Source organism: Colias croceus, chromosome 12 (assembly GCF_905220415.1).
Source record: "Colias croceus chromosome 12, ilColCroc2.1".
NCBI classification, from domain to species: Eukaryota; Metazoa; Arthropoda; class Insecta; order Lepidoptera; family Pieridae; genus Colias; species Colias croceus.
Genome location: NC_059548.1, coordinates 243,351 through 270,882, shown reverse-complemented (window position 1 = coordinate 270,882; position 27,532 = coordinate 243,351). Strand labels below are relative to the sequence as shown.

At 34.5% G+C, this 27,532-nt stretch overlaps 1 protein-coding gene across 1 annotated transcript; it reads right to left on the bottom strand.

The window, feature by feature from the left end:
• Nucleotides 1–111: 111 nt before the first annotated feature.
• LOC123696294 (sodium-dependent serotonin transporter) lies at nucleotides 112–26,005 on the bottom strand. The gene is made up of 13 exons (XM_045642403.1): nucleotides 25,944–26,005; nucleotides 19,427–19,555; nucleotides 18,924–19,083; nucleotides 18,450–18,584; nucleotides 5,171–5,390; nucleotides 4,741–4,879; nucleotides 4,320–4,454; nucleotides 3,882–4,060; nucleotides 3,343–3,512; nucleotides 2,919–3,043; nucleotides 1,078–1,262; nucleotides 454–637; nucleotides 112–222 (listed from the first exon to the last, which is right to left on the bottom strand). Exons 2-13 carry the CDS (start codon nucleotides 19,505–19,507, stop codon nucleotides 151–153), a joined length of 1,785 nt encoding a protein of 594 aa, XP_045498359.1. The 5' UTR covers nucleotides 19,508–19,555; nucleotides 25,944–26,005; the 3' UTR covers nucleotides 112–150.
• Between the last annotated feature and the right edge of the window lie 1,527 nt (nucleotides 26,006–27,532).

Sequence of the window (27,532 nt, the reverse complement as noted above, 5' to 3'; positions counted from 1 at the left end):
CACATTATTATTTTTTGAAGCCGAGTAGAATTACACCAACCATTCGACAGCATGTGGCGGGGGTAGGGCGCGCGAGGGGGCGGCGCGGGGTGCGGGGTACACGGGGAGAGCGGGGTGCGCGGGGTGCGCGGGGGGAGCGGGGAGGGGCGGTCACAGGGCACACAGCGCGTGATCCGAGGGCGGTATGGACGTCTCCACTGGACGCTTTATGGTCCTTACTCGCTGTAAGAGAAGTCAATTGTATGAGAAAATGTTGAATTGCTGTGAATTTGTGGAACGAACATAATTCTGAAAATTTTTATGATAATAAATTATAGCCTGTCACAGGAACTAACTAACAGAGTGTTAGTAGTAATAGTGAGGGTAGTTGATCAGACGACGAATTAACATTATGAACACAATATACAAAAAGGTATACACATAAATGGTGTACCTACTTATTAAATTTCTTACCGTAGCACAGTTTCCAGGCGTAATGATCAGCTTGTACACGATATACAGCGGGATGCAGGACACGGTGGTGCCGGTCATGACCCAGCCCACTGCGATGGACCAGCGCGGGTAGCGGTACTCCCCGCCCAGCATCTCCTCGTGCGCAAGTACCGAGAACACGAACAGCACCAGCAGGAACACTGGGCTGTAATAACATTTCATTCGAGTATATCACGGAAAACTATTTGAAATTACTTTAATTAGCGTACTTGATGAATTTCAAATGCGACTTCTATGATCAATTAATACTGGAAAGTTTTATCCTGTTATATAATTCTATCTGGATAAAAAGCCATCAGACACAATTATATTTTTTTGGTTAAAGTGTTATCATCATTCTAGCGATTCATTACCTCTGTTCATTTTACGACGATGCGATATTATGTTAACAAACAGTCTGCCTAAATAATTTCAAAACTCAAACTCAAGCATTTATTTATTCAATTAGACTTCTTCTAGAAGCACTTTTGAATCGTCATAACATATTTTTACTTACCACCGATATAATACCTAATCGCACGGCGCACCTCTACCATTCAGAATTTCTATAAAATAGGTCATTCAAGCATTTGATCTCAAACATACCTGATATAAGACCAGCAAGTTCTCCAGAACCAGCCAGGCTTGTGACCCAGCATGGTCTTCACATCCTCCGAGAAGCGGTCCACCCCGTACACCCAGCACACACCAGCTGCCTCCGCGAATACGACGAAGAGGATGGCCAGCCCCGGCCCGTATACATTTAGCAAATCTACTAGGTACACGCCGCCCTGGATGAATGGATGAAAGTTATCAGAATTATCAAATAATGCTGAAGTTTGTATTTTTTTACTATTAGAAATTTATTAAAAATTTAAATAAAATAAGAATCTTATTTTACGCTCTTCACATTTTAATCAAAATGTTCTAACAATGTCTCTGAAGTTACAATTGAAGCAATAACCAAAAGTAATGTAATAAAAATGATTAAAACTGTACAAAAAACGAATTTTAAATAACTCGTTTAAATAGGGTAAGCAAGTGACTCGGATTTATAAAAGGGTTCGTCAAAGCCACTTAATTAAGTCAATTTCTTATATTAATCCAATTTCCATCTCCGTTTTGTCACGTTGGTAAAAATAATGAAGACTCATTTAATTAATAATTTCTCAAGGCACACAACACAATGAAAATTTAACACAATCAAATGTAGGATACTTAAAATGCTTACTTAATAACATTAAAACTGTTATTTATATGAATCGAATAATAACATGTGATCTAATTACATGAATAACATTACCAGAATATTGTGTTTCGTATCACTCGATACTCTACGCGTTTTGTATAAACAGCAACGTAATGACATCCAAAATCTTACAATCCATGCTTATATTGTTTTACATCTAATTTAACAGACAATAAAACAGATTAATTAATATCTTAAACCACAAATTAAAAACGAGCTGTATTCTTGAAGATAAAAGATTTATACTCCATACCGCTCGATCACTTCACCAAAACAAGGAATATCATTGAATCAAGACGGTCAAGTAAATGTATGTATGTACCCTCAGCCCTCATCGCGGGAAGTGCTATGAATAATGCAGTGAATATGTATGGACTGATAACGGCATTTATCCGCTTCATTCCTCACTTGTCATTGCATTTGCTTTGCTTTGGGCTAGTTTGTTTTGGTTAGAAATTCGTAAGAAGCAAATATTTCAATAGTAGGTGATAGTTTAAAAAACTCCGTAGGTACACACAGTAAAAGCTTACATGAATTAAAAAGCTTCGAGCTTTTTCAAGTTTTTTAATTTAAAACTTTTTAAGCTAAAGCCAAAGCTTTATCGTTTATGATAGATAAATCTATTTATTTCAGTTTAAATCGTCCCATACATAGGTACGTAGCAAAAGTCAGCTCTATCACTTCGTCGATAAAACAACCTTACTCCTAAAGTAAACGTCAGAGACAATGTTGCTCGCAATATCACCACATATTATGCTGACGTGGCACAGATCAGCCATTACTATTAGCCACGCTACGTTGCGTAGATAACTGTAGAAGCCTACTTGTAAATGCCCTACTGCCGATAATTCAGGAAAATCTTGCTTGTGCTGCTAGTTGATTAATAGTGTAATAATCGTACATTACAAAAAGTGATTAGAAATGTTTATTTTTTATTGATATAGTTAACTAGTTCTTTATTTATTCTATGTACATTTAATATTCATTCATAGTAATGAGTCCTATGTTTACTGAGATAAACACATTAGAAAAATATAAAGATAATCGTGTTATGTAGCACAACGAGGAAGGTTATTGTTAATTGTTTTAGATTATTTTACATAATTAGGTACCTATAAGTATAATTAGGTATAGAGCTTACTCCGCTGCAGCTGTAAGATAACCAAAAAAACAAGAGATTTGTAAACACTAGACTCACATAAGTGGTAGTTGGTAAAGCACAGATATAGATGAAGAGCAGCAGCCCCGCCACAAACCACTCGCGATGACGGCCAAAAGCGCGCGGGTACTCGTCGCACAGAGCTGTCGTCACTGCTTCGAGACCTGGGTAAATGGGATTTATCATAAAGGTGTTAATGGTATTCGTATTGGCACATCAATTAAACTCGTTAATCAAGTTTTAATTGCCCGTTGAATGGTAGGACCACATATTATATTTTAACGCGAATTCTACATTAAGTGTCGCTTTTAACTGAAAAAACGTTTTTAAGTAACTATAGTTATAGTAGTTACACAAGAACAAGTATTTTAAGTGATTTTAATCTGAATACTGTTTACTATCTATAAAAAAAACGACCTTCATGGAATGCAACCTTTTGAACGAAACAAACACAAAAACACACCGCCAAACGTGCTATCCAGGCCAAGCGTGATCAGCATAAGAAAGAAGATGATTGCCCAGAAGACAGATCCTGTCATGGTGGCGATGGCCTCCGGGTACACGATGAACACCAGCCCCGGGCCCTCCAGACCCACCTCCTCGATGCTCTTGTTCTGCACGTGCGCCATGTAGCTAAAGATATTATGATATTTTGAAAAATACTCGATAGAATTAGTTTTTTTTATCATATGCCAACAATTGTATCAAGGGATTATTTTACTGATCTATCCTGGTAGGAATATTAAAACAGACTGTTATGACTATTCAAATACTTTGGATTTAATAAATTACTGGATTTAAATACCAACGGGGACGGGGGATATAACTAATAATACAAAATTTACTGACAAAACACTAGTTGATAGATTTTAAAGTTATCCTACTATGCTAGAACAAGAATATATTATTTAGTATCGGCTCAAAGAGAGGACTTGATTGTATTATTCAATACGTTACTGATTAATAAAATACATTATAGCGACGATATATATGATGTAGTACCCTAAAACAGAGAAGATAACGAATCCCGCGAGGAAGCTAGTCAGGCAGTTGATAGAAGAAGTGATAAGCGCGTCCCGGTAGCAGTTGTTGTTGAACTTGTTGTAACTGGACAGCGCCAGCAACGTGCCAAAACCCGGGCCCAGGGAGAAGAAGATCTGGGATGCTGCGTCTATCCACACCTAGGTAAAGAAGCAAACTAATACGTTAAAAATAGGCAAATGATTATAAATTTCAATTGATTATCCGTGTTGGATTTCTGTCTTTTGGAAATAATTTATTTTTATAACATGGCATAATACATTATTTTTGAATATAATGTTTTCTTAATAAAGGGCCAAACCAGAGATATAACAGAATGTAACGACATACACAGCGAATAAGAGGTGCCTCTTAAGGTTCAATAAAAATAAATCTTTTTTAATAATGAATGAACTGTACCTTAGAATTTTGTAGTTTATGCCATTCCGGAGTAAGGTAGTAACGGATTCCTTCAGTGGCCCCTGGTAGAGTAACACCACGCGCCAGCAGAATCAGGAGTACCACATACGGCGCTAGAGCTGTCACCCATACCACCTGCAAAGCTCTCACTTTTTAATAAACTTGCAACTTTAGGTTTCCTAATTTTTAATTTTAATTTATTTATTCATTTATTGAAACATTCATTGTACTAACAGTTAAAATACCAAAGCATACATTGAATGATTATATACATAGTTATAAATTATAATACGTTAACAAAAATTAAAATCATGTCTAAACGTGGCTTTGAAGTGAGGAAAGTCGCATAAACTAAAACCTAATTATTGTTCTTTTGAATTATATTAGGAATGATTAGATGCAAATACAAATTTGTACTTACCTTGCCCGCGCTCCGAACTCCCTTCCATAGCGAGAAGTAGACCAACACAAACACGCCGAAGACACACAGAGCTAGAGATGGCTTGATCGGGCCCATGTCGTCCAGACCGTTTGATCTATGCTGCTCCAAAACATTTCGTCTGCAACAATGGCACTTATTTAATAAATGTAATACAACTAAGTTTCGAAATCGTGATAAGTAAACTTTCAAAACTGTAGACTACAAAATGTAGCATTTACTTGTGATTTAACGCTGAAATGAAACGACGTAAAAATCTCTGTTATATTATATTGATTATTTGTTTATTTTATCTTTCTTTTTAAATTCGAACAATACAGTATTATTTTCAATATTTAAGGCTAATAATATTTTAATGAAATTCCAAATTAAATTAAATAAGTAGGTACAGTACATCTTTGCTAGAACTTACTCAAAGAATTCCTTAGCCGGCGTACTAGAATTGGGGTTGATCTGTGGTGACGTCACAGGCGTGCACAAGGGGGTGTTCCACTCGTTATCACAGCTCGTCCAGGGCAGCACGGAGTTGATGGAAGCCAGTGAAGCGATCAGGTAGTACACCGCCCATCCGATGATCGTGTTGTAGTACATGCCCATGTATATGTCGATCATACATATCGCGTAGCCTACACCTAATTAATAAAAAGATATAAACTTATATCTAGTATATTATATTTGATTGTTAGAAGAGAAAAAAAGCTGCTTTTTCTAAAATTATAAACTTTGAACTTTTAGATATTCCGATTTAAATTATTATATAACTTTTCGATTTATACTAAAATTTGTCAGTACTTAGATAGATTACAGACAAAACTATAATATAATTATTTTCCATTCTTACAACGTTAAATAAACATGTTTCAACCCTATCCGCGGAGTTTATCCCGGTCTCTAATCCAATTCTAGAGGAATCAAACAATTCATCAAGTCTCAATAAATCTCCAAACACTTTAAAATTAAATTAATCGCGTCTCGCGGGCGCCAATTTTCGCGCGCAAACTTGTCAGGAAGCCATGTTTGATCGAATCAGCGCCATCTGGCGACAGCGGTAATCGAATGATATCGCTACGCTCTAATTGATTTAACTGCGAGATGCTATGATTTATTTGAATTGGTAACATATTTGCGAGCGTATTGAATATGTATTTCATTTCTTTATACTTTTAGGAGCTAAAGGGAGGCGCTGATAACGTTTATTACTCAACCCGAATGTGAAAGGTCACGTGTTTGAAAATGTAACGACTTTATGTAAAAAGTTTAAGCGTTTAGTTTTTTGAAAAAACTGTAAAAGTGCGTTCTTTTCACAATATTGCATTTTGAATATAAACTATTTATCCAAATTAAAGTTTGTTGTATCGCATATTACTAGAGCGTAGCACCAATCTAGAATCAAATTTCGGAAAACTTATCATCACCGTAAATTGTAAAAATGACTTCAATACGAAATGATAATAAATTACTTAATACTGTCAAGGTATTTAATGTAACAATTTATAACTAGATAAATAATAAGAATAAGATGGAAGAGAAGTTACGTAAAATGGTAAAATCAAGCCGAACATTTTATTATGCCATCAATTGCCCGTTGCCACGTTGCGTTGGATAACTTTTGATAACGCAATGACAGCGTAATGCATCAGGGGTTGATAAGGAACGCTTGTCGAATTATTCTGCCCATAAATTTCAGTGTAATATCATATAATATTACTTTATGTGGTATAATTATTTATTTGTTACAACTAATTTTTGCACAAACAATTGTAATTAACTTCAGATGGCATTAGGTTCTATTCCGCATATTTTAAGAATAATTATGTTTGTACTTATTATGAAAAATTTAAATTGTGTTTTATATAGAGAGCTTTTTTTTAATTTCCTTATTCTTCCAAATCAATTTTGAACAAAATGATGACAAAATTTAAACGACTTTTGTACACTGAAATTTGTGAACGAAACAATTCGAAACTTACGAATTATATTCGTAGTATTCATAAAAATAATTATCTGAAATGAAGATAAAAGAAAGTTGAGTAAAATTCATAAACGAGGCGACGAAAAGAAGGTAAAAGTAAGGTTTCTGATTGGTCAAATTACTTAAAGAGGCGGACGTCTTAGATAAGGCCAATAGATCACGGACCGGGTACTATCATAGCTAGAGACGAAGAGAAAAGGGTTCTTGGATTGTTTGTATATCTGTTTACTACGAATTTTTTGTATAGCATTGTAATGACTTTACATAAAAAGGCGAGTAATAAAAAAAAATAGGTAGGTACCTAGATACCTTTAACGTAAAATGTTTAAAATCGATAATTTTTTAAATCATGTAGAATATTAGATACCTAGTTTTGATAGATTTTTTAAACACTAATACCGAATTAACTACGACTTGTGAATAACTCAGGCCCCGGAATCACAGACACAATAGAAAATGTATTGTGTATTTGTGTCGTGGACCGATCGAGCCGCTTGGGGCTCAATGGGTTAATGCAAATAAGGAGCAATTACATTATTCCATATTATGAGTATAATAACAGTTGCAAAATCATCCTGTAACCAATGTCTATAGTTAACATAATATGGTTTTCCATAGTAGTTTCCATGGACATTGCGTCTTTCCAAAGACGCGGCACAAATATTGACTGAGCGCCTCAGTTGACGATGAATGCGTTTTTATGAACCCTTCGCTATCAGCATTGGTGACCTTTTTCATTGACTTGCCTTTTACTAGCTACAAACGTATAAAATTGTGGATAATAGCTCCATTATTCTTTTTGTTGTTGTCATAATCTAATACGATATTTACGCTACTCTGAGATTAGCGGACGTATTTTGATATTATGTATTATACCTTAGGTTAATCATGAGAAGCATAAGCATTCGAATTGACTTACATGAGTACATATTTTGTCATACCTATTAGTACATTTTTATACCTAGGTACTACAATTAGCAAACTTTCGAAAAAAAAAATCCCCATAAGCTTCGCCGATATTACCTACCCATAGCACAGAATAATGACTAGTAACTATTGCACATAGGCACAGAATTACAAATCATAATAGTTGAATTTAAATAGATAATATTACAATCGCTGTCTTAAATCATATTTCAACAAACCACTTCACTTTACAATCCTTAAAACCTATTCTCTACTTCAGTTCGCGCTAGAACAAACAAAATTTACAGCTTGAGGTCGAACGCCTGTATATCGGCTCCTTTCATACATTTTAATCTCCACTAGTTCACTGGCCACCATTTGTCTTCACTAAAAGCATTGCCTGTTGTATATTTATAAAGCACACGAGATGCCGCGTCATTGAAAATGTTAAGGGGCATTTAGTTAGGTGAGAATAAATCGAGTTTATCTTACGACACCACGGTATCTTTTAAAGTTTGGTATGTTGAGCTGTTAAATGGTTTGCAATATAAAGTAAGATAGGTGTCTGGTGTAAACATATTTGAATGCGTAAATCTGATATATCTTCGATTTTTGCGATATAGATTCGATTTTTAATCGCTGAATAATGCATTTTATTGGATTATCCTATACTTACATTAAAATTTGATTATAAGGAATTAAAATGCATCATAAAATAGGTATTGTATTGTGTAGGTATCGTCGCTTGAGTTGGATATGACGTTGTAAGTATTAGCAGTTCATATTATTTCAGAATATACCTGTTTATTTTAGCTAACACAATATTTATCCACGTGTAAGAGTTATAAAAAAGAATTTTATAAAGTGTATTGCTATTAAAAATAACTTTTATTTACATTAGGAACGCTCAGATTAACTTGCTTTGGTCACGCTAACCTACCCTTGAATACAGGAAATAATTTTTACGTAATAAGTTATTCCGTTTAATAATATACTAATCGTAATCATAACTTCTTTTAAATAAAAAAAAATATATGACGGACCGAAAGTAATTTAATCTTTTATCGCATTTTATTCCAACAAGACCAAAAACAAATCATTTTATATACCTGTAACTGTAAATATTAAGCGAAAATCATGTAGAATATTAGATACCTAGTTTTGATAGATTTTTTAAACACTAATACCGAATTAACTACGACTTGTGAATAACTCAGGCCCCGGAATCACAGACACAATAGAAAATGTATTGTGTATTTGTGTCGTGGACCGATCGAGCCGCTTGGGGCTCAATGGGTTAATGCAAATAAGGAGCAATTACATTATTCCATATTATGAGTATAATAACAGTTGCAAAATCATCCTGTAACCAATGTCTATAGTTAACATAATATGGTTTTCCATAGTAGTTTCCATGGACATTGCGTCTTTCCAAAGACGCGGCACAAATATTGACTGAGCGCCTCAGTTGACGATGAATGCGTTTTTATGAGAACCCTTCGCTATCAGCATTGGTGACCTTTTTCATTGACTTGCCTTTTACTAGCTACAAACGTATAAAATTGTGGATAATAGCTCCATTATTCTTTTTGTTGTTGTCATAATCTAATACGATATTTACGCTACTCTGAGATTAGCGGACGTATTTTGATATTATGTATTATACCTTAGGTTAATCATGAGAAGCATAAGCATTCGAATTGACTTACATGAGTACATATTTTGTCATACCTATTAGTACATTTTTATACCTAGGTACTACAATTAGCAAACTTTCGAAAAAAAAAATCCCCATAAGCTTCGCCGATATTACCTACCCATAGCACAGAATAATGACTAGTAACTATTGCACATAGGCACAGAATTACAAATCATAATAGTTGAATTTAAATAGATAATATTACAATCGCTGTCTTAAATCATATTTCAACAAACCACTTCACTTTACAATCCTTAAAACCTATTCTCTACTTCAGTTCGCGCTAGAACAAACAAAATTTACAGCTTGAGGTCGAACGCCTGTATATCGGCTCCTTTCATACATTTTAATCTCCACTAGTTCACTGGCCACCATTTGTCTTCACTAAAAGCATTGCCTGTTGTATATTTATAAAGCACACGAGATGCCGCGTCATTGAAAATGTTAAGGGGCATTTAGTTAGGTGAGAATAAATCGAGTTTATCTTACGACACCACGGTATCTTTTAAAGTTTGGTATGTTGAGCTGTTAAATGGTTTGCAATATAAAGTAAGATAGGTGTCTGGTGTAAACATATTTGAATGCGTAAATCTGATATATCTTCGATTTTTGCGATATAGATTCGATTTTTAATCGCTGAATAATGCATTTTATTGGATTATCCTATACTTACATTAAAATTTGATTATAAGGAATTAAAATGCATCATAAAATAGGTATTGTATTGTGTAGGTATCGTCGCTTGAGTTGGATATGACGTTGTAAGTATTAGCAGTTCATATTATTTCAGAATATACCTGTTTATTTTAGCTAACACAATATTTATCCACGTGTAAGAGTTATAAAAAAGAATTTTATAAAGTGTATTGCTATTAAAAATAACTTTTATTTACATTAGGAACGCTCAGATTAACTTGCTTTGGTCACGCTAACCTACCCTTGAATACAGGAAATAATTTTTACGTAATAAGTTATTCCGTTTAATAATATACTAATCGTAATCATAACTTCTTTTAAATAAAAAAAAATATATGACGGACCGAAAGTAATTTAATCTTTTATCGCATTTTATTCCAACAAGACCAAAAACAAATCATTTTATATACCTGTAACTGTAAATATTAAGCGAAAATCATGTAGAATATTAGATACCTAGTTTTGATAGATTTTTTAAACACTAATACCGAATTAACTACGACTTGTGAATAACTCAGGCCCCGGAATCACAGACACAATAGAAAATGTATTGTGTATTTGTGTCGTGGACCGATCGAGCCGCTTGGGGCTCAATGGGTTAATGCAAATAAGGAGCAATTACATTATTCCATATTATGAGTATAATAACAGTTGCAAAATCATCCTGTAACCAATGTCTATAGTTAACATAATATGGTTTTCCATAGTAGTTTCCATGGACATTGCGTCTTTCCAAAGACGCGGCACAAATATTGACTGAGCGCCTCAGTTGACGATGAATGCGTTTTTATGAGAACCCTTCGCTATCAGCATTGGTGACCTTTTTCATTGACTTGCCTTTTACTAGCTACAAACGTATAAAATTGTGGATAATAGCTCCATTATTCTTTTTGTTGTTGTCATAATCTAATACGATATTTACGCTACTCTGAGATTAGCGGACGTATTTTGATATTATGTATTATACCTTAGGTTAATCATGAGAAGCATAAGCATTCGAATTGACTTACATGAGTACATATTTTGTCATACCTATTAGTACATTTTTATACCTAGGTACTACAATTAGCAAACTTTCGAAAAAAAAAATCCCCATAAGCTTCGCCGATATTACCTACCCATAGCACAGAATAATGACTAGTAACTATTGCACATAGGCACAGAATTACAAATCATAATAGTTGAATTTAAATAGATAATATTACAATCGCTGTCTTAAATCATATTTCAACAAACCACTTCACTTTACAATCCTTAAAACCTATTCTCTACTTCAGTTCGCGCTAGAACAAACAAAATTTACAGCTTGAGGTCGAACGCCTGTATATCGGCTCCTTTCATACATTTTAATCTCCACTAGTTCACTGGCCACCATTTGTCTTCACTAAAAGCATTGCCTGTTGTATATTTATAAAGCACACGAGATGCCGCGTCATTGAAAATGTTAAGGGGCATTTAGTTAGGTGAGAATAAATCGAGTTTATCTTACGACACCACGGTATCTTTTAAAGTTTGGTATGTTGAGCTGTTAAATGGTTTGCAATATAAAGTAAGATAGGTGTCTGGTGTAAACATATTTGAATGCGTAAATCTGATATATCTTCGATTTTTGCGATATAGATTCGATTTTTAATCGCTGAATAATGCATTTTATTGGATTATCCTATACTTACATTAAAATTTGATTATAAGGAATTAAAATGCATCATAAAATAGGTATTGTATTGTGTAGGTATCGTCGCTTGAGTTGGATATGACGTTGTAAGTATTAGCAGTTCATATTATTTCAGAATATACCTGTTTATTTTAGCTAACACAATATTTATCCACGTGTAAGAGTTATAAAAAAGAATTTTATAAAGTGTATTGCTATTAAAAATAACTTTTATTTACATTAGGAACGCTCAGATTAACTTGCTTTGGTCACGCTAACCTACCCTTGAATACAGGAAATAATTTTTACGTAATAAGTTATTCCGTTTAATAATATACTTCGTTTTCGCGGGTAGGCGCGCAAAAGAAAATAACGTATTTTTGCTATCTCTGTAACTTGAAATTGAAATTTTATTTATTTTTAAAAGTTTTTCTAAATCTAAATGTGCTAAATCGTAGCCTTTACCTGCCAGTGTCCTCTCCTTATATAAATTTCACTTTTCTGACACTTAAATTTCACTATCACTATATATCACCACTATGGATTCTGTTCAACACTCCATGATGGAAATGACTGCTACTTTTAATAAGAAAATGGCTGAGTTTCAACGTGATTTGCAGAATATAAGTAGCAATAACTCACAACCTGCTTCTAACAGCCCAACGTCCAAATTAGCAGCGGAATTCAATGCATTTCAGTCTTTTGTGCTGTCATCCCTTAAGACTTTACAATCTCAAATTGCATTTCTTTCAACCCAATACAATAACTTGGAGATGAGGAGCCGTAGAAAGATATTATTGTTCCATGGTGTGCCAGAAGAAAGTAAGGAGAATACCACCAAAGTGGCTATCAAGATCTTGTCGGACCATCTAAAAAACTTTGAGTTAAATGTTGATGATATATCGCGTTGTCATCGCTTAGGTTTCTCAAATAAAGACAAGCCGAGACCGATAGTCATTAAATTCAAGGATGTTGTTAAGAAAAACAGTATTTGGTACGCTAAAACTGAACTTAAGGGCAGCGGATTCACACTATCTGAGTTTTTAACCAAAGACAGGCATGATATCTTTGTTGCTGCTAGAGCTCGCTTTGGTATTACAAATTGCTGGACCAAGGATGGAAACATTGTGGTACAACTTGCTGATGGTTCTAAGCGAAGAGTTTTGGTGATGGCTGATCTGGACACAATTCCTTCCAGTCGTGCAAGTCCCTCCACTGGTGCGTCTGTTTCCGCGTCTAACAAAGAGTCAAAATTGGTGTCGAATGTTAGACCAAAGAGACTTGGCCGTGCTAAGTAACGTTGTAACCAAATTTTATGTGTATTCAAACTTTTGTTAGCCTCAATTTTCTATCTTCAATGTACCTACTATTTCAGTTTCAATGATTTGTTAAATTTACATATTTATTTCAGTTTTCTCTTGCAATACTCTAAATGTTTCTAAACTATCTTATTGTAACTAATTTAATATTTTTACTTTATTGTAGGTAGTACTTGTTTATTTTCATTACATCACTTGAGAATTGAGATTTGACGTCATCCTTTTTCTATTTCGTTGTACCTTCACTGACATGTTATGACTTTGACAACTGAATGTTAGACGTCAAATGTCAACGCTTTTGTGTTCTTTGTGAAATATTGTGTTTGGATACTTGCTTATTTGGTATAAAATTGTAGCAATCTTTAAAGTATCTCATGTTTTACGAAATCTGGTGGTATTGGCTTGTTTAACTGGTAACGTTTCTATTTTTATTTTAATATATTGTTCTAATTTGTGATTTTATATAGATATATTTATTTATCTTTATATTTACATATCTCATTTTTAATATTATTATTTTATTTTATTTTATTTTTATTTATCTATTAATATATTTTATTTTATTTAGTATATATACTATTTATTATTTATAAGATGTCTTTAGACTGCAGCACTTCTAGTGACACATTTATATCTGTTTCATCGAACGATGAGCGATCTGGGGAAGACAGCTTTCACAGTACATCATCTCCTTTAAATGTCCCTTCTCTTTTCGACAATGGTCTTAAAAACTTTAATGTTGTTCACATCAATGCTCAAAGCATCCCGGCTCACTTTCCCGAACTATTAGCATCTTTCGATTGTAATTCTCTTCACGCCATTTTAATTTCGGAATCCTGGTTAAAACCTTGCTTACCTTCTTTATCTTATAGTCTCCCAGGATTCCAATTGATTCGCAATGACCGCATTGGCAGGACTGGGGGCGGGGTAGCTATTTATTTGCGTTCGCATATTCCTTTCTCCATAATCAGTAGCTCTCCCCAACCTCCACCTGCTGATGCGGCTGAGCACCTTTTACTTGAGGTATCCTTGTCCAACACAAAAATTCTTCTTGGTGTTTTCTACTCTACCAATTTAACTGTTAACTATTTTTCGTCGTTTGACCACCTTCTTGATATTTACACCCCTGCCTATAAACACATAATACTTATGGGCGATTTCAACACCTGTCTTCTCAAGGGTGATCTGCGTAGCAAAAAGTTATTGTCCATTGTTGATTCCTTTAACCTAAACATCCTTCCTCTTAGCGCTACCCATTCCCTTCCCAACTGCACTCCTTCCCTTCTCGACCTCATCATAGTTTCCTCTCCTGAACTTGTCGCTAAGCATGGTCAGTGCTCAGCTGATTTGTTCTCCTTCCACGATTTAATCTTCCTTTCCTATAAACTGAAGCCTCCCAAAGCTAAGCCTAGAACCCTTATGCGGCGCAATTTTGGTAAAATCGATGTAGATCGTCTTTGTGAAGATGCCGCTGTTACCGACTGGTCAGTCATTTATTCAGCAGGGTCCATTGACGAGAAGGTTGCGTTATTTAACTCTCTACTTCTGAACCTATTTGACGAACATGCTCCTTTGCGTCCAGTCAAGGTGAAGCATTTACCTGCGCCGTGGATGTCGGCTGAGCTTAAATCACTTTTGAAAAAAAAGGCACGTGCGAAAACGAAATTAAGAATGCTCGATTCTGATACTAACCGAGCCAAGTACCAGAGCATACGGAATCGCTGCAATACATTATGTAGGGATGCACAACGACGTCACATTTCTTCCTCGATTGAAAATGGCGACCCATCCAAAATATGGAAATTTCTTAAATCCCTCGGTATTGGCAAGTCTGCGCAAAGTTCCCTTCCAGACACAGTTTCTATTGATGGACTGAATTCCCACTTTGCTAATCCTCTCTTGGATTTTAATACTAATTCTAAAGCGCGGACTCTGAGCTCTCTCCATTCGTTACCATCTCCCGACTATCGCCCGTTCGTTCTAAGTCAATTTTCCGATTGTGGTGTTAAGAAGAGCATATTGGCTATTACTTCTAAGGCTGTCGGTAGTGATTGCATTGGTCGGAGCATGATTATTCCTATCCTTCCCGTCATTAATCCTGTCATCACACACATCCTCAACTTTTCTATTTCCTCGGGTACATTTCCAGTAAATTGGAAAGATGCTCATATCTTGCCTCTTCCTAAAATTCCAAATCCTGTATCTCCCTCAGACTTTCGACCCATCGCTATACTGCCTTTCCTATCGAAAGTTCTAGAAAGACTAGTGCAAGAACAGCTAAGTCGCTTCCTTAATTCCAACAATCTCCTAAATCCTTATCAATCTGGATTCCGCCCAGGTCATAGCACGACCACTGCTCTTATTAAAATCACTGATGACATACGCCTAGGCTTTGACAATAAGCAGTTAACAATCCTTTCGTTGCTTGACTTTAGTAATGCATTTAACACCGTCGATCATGAGGTATTGTTGGCTATGCTGCGCTCTATTAACATATCTCCAACGGTTATTGATTGGTTTCGTAGTTACTTGCAGGGACGTCGGCAGCGTGTTCTAGTGGAGAACCTAACCTCTTCCTGGAGCAACGTTCATGCCGGGGTTCCGCAAGGTGGCGTCTTGTCTCCTCTCTTATTCTCAATCTTTATAAACTCTATCTCCAATCACATTACTTCTCCTTATCATATGTATGCAGACGATTTCCAGCTATATTCGCACGTGTCACTGCCAGAACTTACTGAAGCGATTTTTCGTACTAATACTGATCTCGCAGCCATCGTCAATTGGAGTAAGGATCATGGCTTAAAGGTAAATCCCGTTAAAACTAAAATTATTATACTTGGGAGTAAGCCGCTTTTGAACAAAATTAAATGGGACTGCTTGCCGAGTGTTGTTGTCGACGGTACTCGTATTCCGTTCAGCAAAACTGTTAAAAGTCTTGGTTTGTTCCTTGACCAGCACTTGTCTTGGTCGGAGCATATTAAGCAAATGCGAAAGAAAGTTTTTGCTGCGGCATCCTCGATGCGCCGTTTACGCAACTTTCTTCCGCTCTCCGCCAAAATTGCGTTAGCTCAATCCCTTCTCCTCCCCTTCCTTGACTACGCCGACTCCTCATTTCCTGATCTTTTTGAGTACCAGCTAGACATCCTTGAGAGGCTGCAAAATTTCTGCATAAGATTTATTTTCGGCTTGCGTAAATTTGATCATGTCTCGGAATACCGCAAAAAACTCAATTGGCTTCCCATCCGTTTTCGCCGGGATGCCCACATCCTTCAGCTTCTGTACTGTGTTCTGTTCGACCCTAAAACGCCTAGTTATCTAAAAAAGCAGTTTAATTACCTTAGTGCAAATAGCTTAATCTCTCTTCGCTCATCTAACCTTCTACTTCTTTCCACACCAGCTCATCGTACTAAATTCTACAGCTCTTTATTCACTGTTCGCGCTATTCAGCTTTGGAACGCTTTGCCGGAATCGATCAGACGTGCAAAAACTATCAAGAGCTTTAAAGTGCTCGTTAAAAATCATTTCCTATCATTATAATGTGTTGCTTATCATGATATTTATTAATGAGTAGTATATTGTTTACTAGAGATCTCCTTTTAGTACTTTTGTATGTAGTGTATGTAGTATATGTATTCTTATACTTTTGTACGTAGTGTATGTAGTGTATGTAGTTTATGTATATTATGTATATTCTTGTATATAATATGTATATTAAATGTGTATTTTTAAAATATGTATTATCAATACCTACTACCCATTTTATAGCACTAGTATATAATTAAGTACCTATGTATTATTTATTTCTATTATCGTTATTTATTTTGTGCCTTCGCGTTCACGTTCAACATTCCGTGCCAACAGGGTTGCCTGGAAGAGATTGCTTTAAAGCAATAAGGCCGCCTTTTCGTACATATGTGCCTTTGTGTTAGTTTCTTTTGTTTTGAATTATTGTATCTTTTCTCTGTCTGGTATATATGTACAATAAAGTATAAATAAAATAAAAGTATAAATAAGTATATACTAATCGTAATCATAACTTCTTTTAAATAAAAAAAAATATATGACGGACCGAAAGTAATTTAATCTTTTATCGCATTTTATTCCAACAAGACCAAAAACAAATCATTTTATATACCTGTAACTGTAAATATTAAGCGAAGATTGAAACTCTCATGAGAAATCCTCCCTAAAAATATGGTAATGTAAATTTTTAATCACTTTATTTTGATGGCGGTTTCTTTTCAATAGTCAGGCAATAAAACGCAATGACTGACTCCCGATAGACCAACCGGTCGCGAGGGACCTCAACAATCACTTAAAATACAAATAACTCATCCATCAATATATCTTTGATCTTAAGTTCGTCTGTTGTGAATATTTTTCTTGGGAAATTACAAAATACGCATTACACAGTAGTAGTAAACATTCTATACATATAATACTAGGTAGGTACCTACCTAGCTGCGTGGCTTTCCATGGTCCAACCACCTTATATTGATTGTAATTTGAGATAATAAAATTCCATTTCTGCTATTCAAATTCAAATTCAAATTCAAATTATATTTATTTGCAAGAATGTAGTTACAGATTCTAGATGTTTTAATTATTACAATGTTATGTGGCTAATACATTCTACCCATTGATTGGGTGTGCAAATATATTGTTAAAGTAATTGGACTCTTATACATATGATCATGAGAAGATTTGGTTGTCTGGCTACTTTATTTAATTTTTACCCCATAATGTAACGTTGCTCGCATTTAACGTGATTTATAAGACAATTTACATTTCCGCTACGTTACACCATGGGAATTGATAATATTAAAATACAAATTATTCGTTAACAGACTTTTCTTCCACCTGGCTTACATACTGCTTAATATTATAATCGTTATTAAAATAGTCGAACCTTGTTGTTTAATTAGGACATTTCAAATCTCCTTTGGAAAATAACCTTATCGGAACAATAAGTTTAAGCAATGATCGACTCATCATCATCATCGTCAGCCCATATACGTTCCCACTGCTGGGACACGGGGCTCTTTTTTTTTTTTTTTTTTTTTTTTTTTTTTTTTTTCTCGAGAGCAGTGGTGGCTCAGTGGTGAGACCTCGGACTTCGAATCGATAAGTCCGGGGTTCGAGACCAGGCGAGCGCGCAGGAATTAAATTGATTCTTCAATTTATCTGCGCATGTTGTAACATCACCACTGCTCGAACGGTGAAGGAAAACATCGTGAGGAAACCGACATGTCGAAGAATTAAAAAGTTCGACGACATGTGTCATCCGCCAACCCGCACTTGGCCAGCGTGGTGGATTATGGCCTGTACCCTCATAGGAGGCCCGTGTCCCAGCAGTGGGAACGTATATGGGCTGATGATGATGATGATGATGATGATATAATGATCGACTAAATAGTATGAATTAACAAACAGAATTGGACTTACCCTTGAGAGCTGGACAGATCCTCTTCCACAACGTAAGGCAGCCGCAGCGGTGGTACTGCCCCAGCGCCAGCTCCAAGTAGAACAGCGGGAGACCTCCGAACAGCAGCATCACGCAGTAGGGGATTAGGAATGCACCTGGTTGTTATAATTTCGTGTTATTCATTGCGTATTATTATTTAGTAAAGGAAAAATTAGTGATGATATTTTTCTATTATTCAGCGAAAAAATTGGTTAAAATTGTGCCTTATTATTTGTTAGGCATTTTAAGTATGAAATCGATGATAATGTAAACTTTACAAGATTGTTTTACAAGACTGGATTGAAGGGATATTTTGTTGGAAAACCATACAAACAAATTTCATAACGAATCTGTTATATTTTCTACAATTTTCTGTTCAATTGTTCCTTAATAATTCGACAAACAGCAAGTTACTAGTTATCCCGTCTAGTTTCTGAGAACAGAGAGGAACTCACCGCCTCCATTCTGGTAGCAGATGTAGGGGAATCGCCAGACGTTCCCGAGGTCCACCGCAAAGCCGACCACTGCCAGCAGGAACTCCGCCTTCTTCGCCCAGGTCTCACGCTCGCGGGCCGGCGTCAGCGACACCACCATGGAGCGGCTTTTCGGGATTTGCTACACGTATATCGGGCCTTAAGATTTACGAGATCATTTCTTTTGTAGGCAGAAATTGTTCTTTCGTATACCTACTCAGTTTAAACGTTTTCATTACATTGCATTTACAAGGCCTTGGAGAGTTGTAATGCTTCACATTATTGTTTTATAGATGTTAATTTCGTCTCGACTTGTACGAGTACTCTCCACTTCATGATATTTATGTAACTCTCTTTTAAAGAAACTCTTATGATAATAATATGACGTATATGTTTGTCCGAACGTCGTGATAAATAATGAAATGAATCGTGTTTTAAATGCGTTTAAAAGCCTTTTCTACTACAATTAACTGCTATCTACTCACATTGTTGAGTGCGGGTTGTGCGGCAGTGGGAGAGGTTGCGGCGGTGCCGGGCGCGGCGGGCGGCGTCTCGGGCGGAGCCATGGCGTTTTCACACTCGCCCTTCCGCCGCTCCGGCCCTGGGCTTTCGCCCTTTACATCGTAAAGTTATTAGATGAAAATCAGGAACCATAAGTTCGTGTTTTTTATTTCCATTCATTAGTTTTATTATAGATATTCGTATAAAGAAACATTTCACTGGGTATAATTTTATCACATTTGCTATTATATAAAATACCTCAATAACATAACAATACCAGCTTCTAAAACTATGTTCCAAAACAATGAAGTACTTTGTACCTATGTAAAATAGAGAATGAAATAAAATCTCTATCCTAAAAACAATGCTTCAGAACAATCGAGTACTTTGCGCTATAAAATAGAGAATGAAATAAAAGTAGGGCTAGTCGGCAAGCTGAACGGCAACATGGCGGTAAACACGGTGACAATTTGCCGTGTTTGCGGAAGGCCGCAAACATTGCAGATTGCTTTACAAACAAAAATAATGGGAATGACCCTTCGACGAACTCACTGAAATTATCTTTCAATGAACTGCTTTGAAATTGAAAAAAATGTTTTTAAATGTTCTGAAATGCATCGTTTTTACACATCAATAATAAGATTTTGAGTTAATTAATGAAGATTAATGAAGAAAGAGGATAAAAGAAAAATATTATCGTTGCGACAGCTGCAGTCGATACATTTGGGGTTAAGAAAGTATAGAAACTGAAAAATAATAATACCTATCATGATAAATTAAAAAAAACTCCTTTAAAAAAATATAGTTTATTCCCATGGAAATGGAATATGTTTGTGAAATCTAACATAGTTGGGTAGTAGATGCGAAACTTTGAAATTCTTTGTACCTAAGCCGCATTAAAGTTAGGAATCTAGCACCTTTAAATGTTTTGTGAAATTAATGAAATTTTTGCTTTACGAAAAAATACTATTAGGTACAGACTTAAATATTTACAGAAGTTAAGGGTTTCATACATTCTTTTTATTTTTTATTACAAAAATCCTTTCTACAAAAAAACTTTACAAAAGTAACTAACTTCAAAGAATTAATTCATCTTCACTTCTTTATTCTGTAAAAAATTTGGCCTGGACTTCAAAGCGATGTTAAAAAATTATGTTATTTCATCAATTCAGGTAAATAATTGATTCATTTTATTGTTATATAGGTAAATTATAAAGTATTAGTCTATATTTGCGCTACATCCACTAGCAATCAGTTAAACAACAAACAATATTTGCTAACGTTTCCGATTCCAATCCGTAGGTACATTGGTTTTATAATTACTACAGTTAACTACGCGTGAAGTGATTCGCTTTTATTGGCCGTAAGTGGAGGCTAATGTGTTCCGAGATAAAAGGGATTCAATTAATTTATCGGAGATTTGCGATCGTGTTTAGCGCAATAATGAAGAAAGATTCGTTATGTGTCTATAATTGTAGCATCTTTGTATCTTTTTATTTCTTACTTAGTACTGGATAGCTTTTAACGTTATAGCTATAAACTTCAAGATGGGTGTAATTTTGTTGGTGCATATTAGTGACCGCAAAAGTAGAGGTATTAGGTAGTTTAAATGGATTTTGTTGATTCTTTGTTTACCTATCTGTTAAAATCTTTCTGTTATATGGGCCGTGTAGAGTTAAATCATATCCCAGGCAGCCATATACCCATATTAATAAGATATTTTGTATCAGACGAACATTAACGTATAATAAGTATCTATCTAGTGAAATGAGATGCTAAGCATCCCACCGGCCGCGGTCTTTTGTAAGTTTACGAGCTCTCAAATGTTATTGTCAATAAAATGGCCGAATACTGCTTTCATGGCACGGATTAAAATTAAATGCTTGTTTATCTCGCATACGTTTTATATTTTTTACTGGATTTTCCGAACTTAAAGAGTTTCTTTAGATATGTCGTTAGATTCGTAACACTACTGTGATCTGTTTCTGTGATTAAACTCAAATAATTCTTTTAATAAGTTGTATTTAATTCGCAATTTTTTCATTAAAGTGGTATTCGATATCTTTTCGAATATTAATTGTCAAGATAAACAATAACTGTTAACAGGGTTTAGGATTCAAGAAATTAAATGTTTTATTCATTATTCTAACTGGAAAAGTTTAGGTAAATGACTGGTTTTTTGACTTGGTGGTTTGTCTATGCTGTATAATAAAATGTAACTGATAAAAGGCTAATGAAAGAATTTCACTCGGTAAAGTGGTTTTGACTCTACATAACAAAAATAAAGAATCAAAATGTTTCCTATTTATATGTATCATCACTACATAGTATAAATCAAAGTCGCTTTCTCTGTCCCTATGTTCCTTTGTATGCTTAAATCTTTAAAACTACGCATCGGATTTTGATGCGGCTTTTTTTAATAGATAGAGTGATTCAAGAGGAAGGTTTTAGTATATAATTTATTAGGTTTTAGACAAAGCAGGCGAAGCCGCGGGCAGTAAGCTAGTTTGTTTAATAAATAACATGGTGTATTCAAATCGAGCAAAGACGGGACGAGGCTAGTTTAATAACTGTGTTTCGACAATATTCACAAGTGAGGGGTCATCTCAAGTTTGATACGTTTATAATGAGATCAGCGAGTCACCTGAGAGCTGAAGCGGCCAGCACAAGTTGACCCCCGCGTATTTGTATGATAATATTGATAATGCATAATATTAACTAGACTGGTGGAGGTTTTGTGTTGATTTGAGAGTAATGTGAATTGTGATATGGTGAATTTATTCGATACTTTTGAGTTGCTGAAAAGTTTGCAATTGATATTTCAGTACAAAGCTTAAATCACATTTAAATGTTCGATTGTAGAGTTGTTTCCACAGAACAGTTTCAAATTTAAATTGGTTTTCAATGTGTGTTTTGGAACAGTTAAGACGAAACAAATATTATATTTACGTAGTTTACGAAGTTTTAGATCCTACAATATTATTACATCTACGATTCAGAATTAGAAAAGAAAAGTTTAAATAACTGAAAAAAACTATTTGCGAATGTAAAATTGTTAACAGTTCTATCAGCTAAGATAGTCGATTTAATATCATTATAAGATATTTGAAAATTTATAATATACTAGCTTACCACCCGCGGCTTCACCCGCTTTGTCTAAAACCTAATAAATTATATACTAAAACCTTCCTCTTGAATCACTCTATCTATTAAAAAAACCGCATAAAATCCATCAATTTTAAAGATTTAAGCATACAAAGGGACATAGGGACAGAGAAAGCGACTTTGATTTATACTATGTAGTGACTTTGGTACACAGATAATAATAATATGTATTTTACATGAAGTAGTATTTGATTATCTTCTAAGTAGGTAGACACTATACACAACTACGAGGTTTAATTGTTGAGTCATTTATTTTTTAGTCGAGTCTGTTTATTTTTATTCAACAATCTTTTATAACACGTTGATGAGAGTTTTTGTTTTATTATCTTTTAATTCTTAGTAAAGAGGCGAGAAATTTAAATTCCAAAGATTGTATTACAATTAATCTCCTAAAGCTTTTTAATAATGTTAGTTATGATTTTTCTTCTTGATAAATCTATAATATATGTATTTTAGAATAAAAAATCTAATGTGTAAATTATAAAGATCTAACTATACATATGTGTAAATTATAAGCAGAAAAAAATAAGCACAGATTTTCAAATACGCTTCATTTTACTTTATACATTAATACGAAAAGTGCAAAAAAATGAAAAATATGCGACAATAGAAAATAGTTCGCGTTAATTGGTTAGCAAAGGGACGACCCTTCATTCCCGGAATGCCTCGCAAATAGTGCACACGGATTTGAGTATACGTTCACGAGATTCTTATGTTATACTTGCTCCTCATTTAATGATAATGTGGCATATTATGTGGATATTGTACTTACCTACTAGCGAATGTTAAAACTAAAACGCAAAAAAAAATGTTGTGTGGTTTTATCAAACCACGGTAAAAGTGAAACTTTTTTTCACACTATAGACATTTAACTAAAAATTATCGTATTTGTACGATAATTATCGTACGTATCGTGCGTCACGCGACATGCGCTACACAGACCAAAAAGTTTGAGACGATGTAATAAAAGTTTCACTTTAAAAACTGTTTAAGTAGACTTCCTTTAGGTGCGCTTTTATCTTCAAATTACGTCAAGCAATTATATTAAGCACCAAGCACCGGTTCGGAAAGATATATGTATTCTTAAAAAGTACATCTTCCTCCTTCATTACAATAAGTCACGCCTTAAAAGTGCAACCGAAACATGTAATATTAGTGTGAATTCTTTAATTTGACGGGTAGATTTACTGAGGATTTACCACATTAAATTCGCTTCACTAGATTTTTGTAGCCGTTTGTTTAATCTAATCGAATCTTCTGATTTATAATACATATCTATGTATTTCCATACAATGATTCAATTTAAATTTTAATTGTTGATGGTATCCTGTTTGTGAATCGTATCGAAATGAAAGGTTTTTAATTTCCGGGCAGAGTATGCTGTCCGACATTATAATATGTATTGTCTTGTCCTTGCAGTCGCGTAGCAAATTTTATTTTATATGTAGTTAGTTTATATGTATATGTATATTTTTTGTCGATTCCTTATGAGTTGAAAAAAATGTAGAGCGTCGATTTTAGAGATAAGAAGGTATAGCTTTTATTGTATCCGCATAGATTTTACCTGTTGGAGATATCCAGGGTTCCATGTTCAATTTCTTATAGTCGGTCGTACAGCTTATTTTTTCGTAAAACTCCGCTAGTGAAGTGTATTATGTATCTGTCTACCTATATCCTAGTTCAGTAGTTCGTAAAAGAAGATTCTAGATTTTTTATTAATTGAGAATTGTAATAGCTCTCCGTATTTGCAAGTAAGTATGAAAAGATTTTCTTTACAACCCGTTTTAGATTATTAAGGCTACTTTAAATCAATTTAAGAGCCACTTCTTTGTTAATTTTGCGAAGATTAATAAATCATTCACCGTTACAAAGAGCGTTATAGCAAAGCTAAAAGGATTTGCTTACATAGACTAGACTTATTTACTTTAAAGATGATCACTTATTTTCGTACATATCTATACTACATAATATTAAAGCTGAAGAGTTTGTTTGTTTGTTTGAACGAATCTAAGGAACTACTGGTCTGATTTGAAAAATTATTTCGGTGTTAGATAGCCCATTTATTAGGCTTCTATTTAGGCTATAATTAAGTCAACACACTAAGACCAGCAAAAGTGGAGCACTGCGGGTAAATTCGTGGGGCATAGATAGTTCCCTTATATAGAAACACGTACTTAAATATTTATTTATCGTATGCTGTAGAGATCTGTAATTTTTAGCCCAAGATCCATCATAAAGTATCAAGGATGAAATTAGTTCTACCATTGAAGATCTAACATATTTTTATTTGAACAGGCACCTGTAGTCGTGTTTTACCTTTCAGGTAAAATAAAAGTAACTAGATAGTATTTATACGTTTGAATCGGTCTTTTAGATTTAACTAGTCGTTAATAGACTGATTTTGAGAAACATTACCAACTTTTTATTGATGAAAATACAAGATTAATATCTTTTATTAGTCATTTTACAAAGGGATTCAAAGTTCAAATTTAACGAAACTGATTGAACCTTTGTAATTGTTTTGTCATCGGGTTAATAAAGTTCTCTCAAAAGACTTTGAGATTCGTTTCAAAAGTTATTAAATGATCTGTGTTTATAGAAATATTATCCGTTTTTGTTGAGTGTTATAGAAAAGTTTAGGTTAGTTGTGATAAAAAACTTAGTCAAGAATTATCATAGCATTTGGTCGATATTACGCTGGAACAGTACGAAGGAATTTTAGTTCAATTCCTGTTTGAGACAATGATTGTATGTATTCGTCTTTTTCGTGTTTTTTTTTGTGATTCACGCTTTGCGTAGCAGTGCGCTGCGTTGAAAAAATTGACGGATAAAACATTTACAAATTATTTTAAAAATCTTTTAGTTATTCGTTGCTTATCAATAAATAGGCCTATCACGATTATTAACTGGACCGATTCATTTAGTTTTTTTTGCTGTTTTTGAGGGAAATTTTTAAATTGTAACTTGTTCGGATGGTAAGAGAATTCTATTGTGTCGTAGGTTTGTGTAAATGAAATATAGAGTTAATTTCAATATTTTAATTTATGTTAAGTGCGTTATGTAGAGTTTCTGTAATTTAAACACAGAGTTTCTGTAATTTTACGAAATAAAGAAGAATCTGTTAATATTTTTAGACCGGTACCTACGTTATTTTACTCCAGATTAAACAATATACCATATAAAAAATGCAGAAGTTTCTGCATGAATTTAAAAACTTTACTAACTAAAGATTCTGTAACTCCTAAACAACCAAAATCTTCGTCCCAGAATTTTCAAAACTGCAATATCTACAGATCCAGAACCATTAAACCAAGAACCTTCAAGACATCTACTCACCTTATGTTTAAGTAAACGTCAGCGTTCTGGCGACAGGAAGCTGCCGTCGAAGCGCAGGCGGTGCGTCATGCTGGCTCGGCTGGTGCTGCAGGACTGCGGCAGCGGCGGGGCGGCGCGCTGGTGCCGCTGCAGGACACGCCCCCCGCAACAGGTGACACCCACTTGATGATGCTTAGGCATCGGCCACAGGAGCTTTTAGCAAACTCTGTACTAAGTTTTAGGAAAGAATAATTGGCAGTGTATCTCAATTTAAAGTCACTACGTAGATATGGTAGAGATGACGATAGAGTTAGTAAAGTGTTCATAATTAATGATCAATTAAAAACGAATCATATTTGTAGATATTAAACCTTGGATCTAGCCTGTGACCTGACGAATTGTCGAAATAGGTTTATCCTGTAAAAAGTTAACATGAACATAGACATCAAATAACATTAGCATTGATAAATTGATAAACTTGGTTATCAAAAGCCACATATATAGTAATTAACGTGAAAAAATGTGTATTAAGACTAAGACATGTCTTTCAATCTTAATATCTTTAAGCTGATGAACAAATACTGATGGAACTACGTTAAGTATATGTAAATATTTCTAATTCGACCGCTTTTTGTAGAGTTTTTCAATAATAAATGTTATAATTGCCAGCTTTTCTGAGCACAATCATTAGCAAAAAGTCACTATTCTAACAATGCTGCCCCCATAAAATTTAAACGTGGTATAAAATCAAATAAACGAACAGCGTGAACACAGGCGGGAATAACTATTGGAATAAATATCGTAGAGACGGCCCACGGCTGTGAGATGTCGAGATTAGACCAATCGACCGCTATACGTGCCTACATATAGGTACCCTATATCTACAGGCACCTATACGTATAGCCTATAGGTTTAGGTGCCTATAGGTATAGGTGCTTATTCGTATCTCATTATGTGGAAAGAGCTTACGTAACAGGCTTTTTATTCAGCTGCATGTAATGTTAACTATATATTCTATTTATCTGATGGGAGTGGTGCGAACGTAATGGAATGTAAAAATAAGGGTAAATATTAAGCGATAAATGATAGCCACTTTTCCTTAATATCTATATCTATATTATCCATCTGAATAATATTTGGTATCAATTTTCCATTTCAACCTGTAAAACATTGTTTTATTTTAATATGTGTTACGTTCATAGTTCAAAAAATAGTTGACACCGCGCTGTAGTCATAGTAGAAGAGTCAAAACGTGAAATTGGTATTGTGACTCTAATGACCAATCTACAAAATTAAATTTGATTTACCATAATGCCGGTCACACACATTCGAGAACGAAATCTACAGTTGTAGAACGACATTTTTACTACCTATCTACTATTTGTTCACTTCATGTTTGTTACTTTTTTACGAAAAACAGCTGATCATATCGGTTCTTACCTAAGAATTCATGTACACTGATAAAATAATAAAGTTATTAAAGTATGACACCGATGAAGCCACGGCTCCAGCTAGTTTATTATAGGATTTAAAAATAAACAGACAACATAGAGAGCTTTTCGTTATACAATTTGAATAAATTAAGAAAGTTCGGATACGGTTTAATTGTT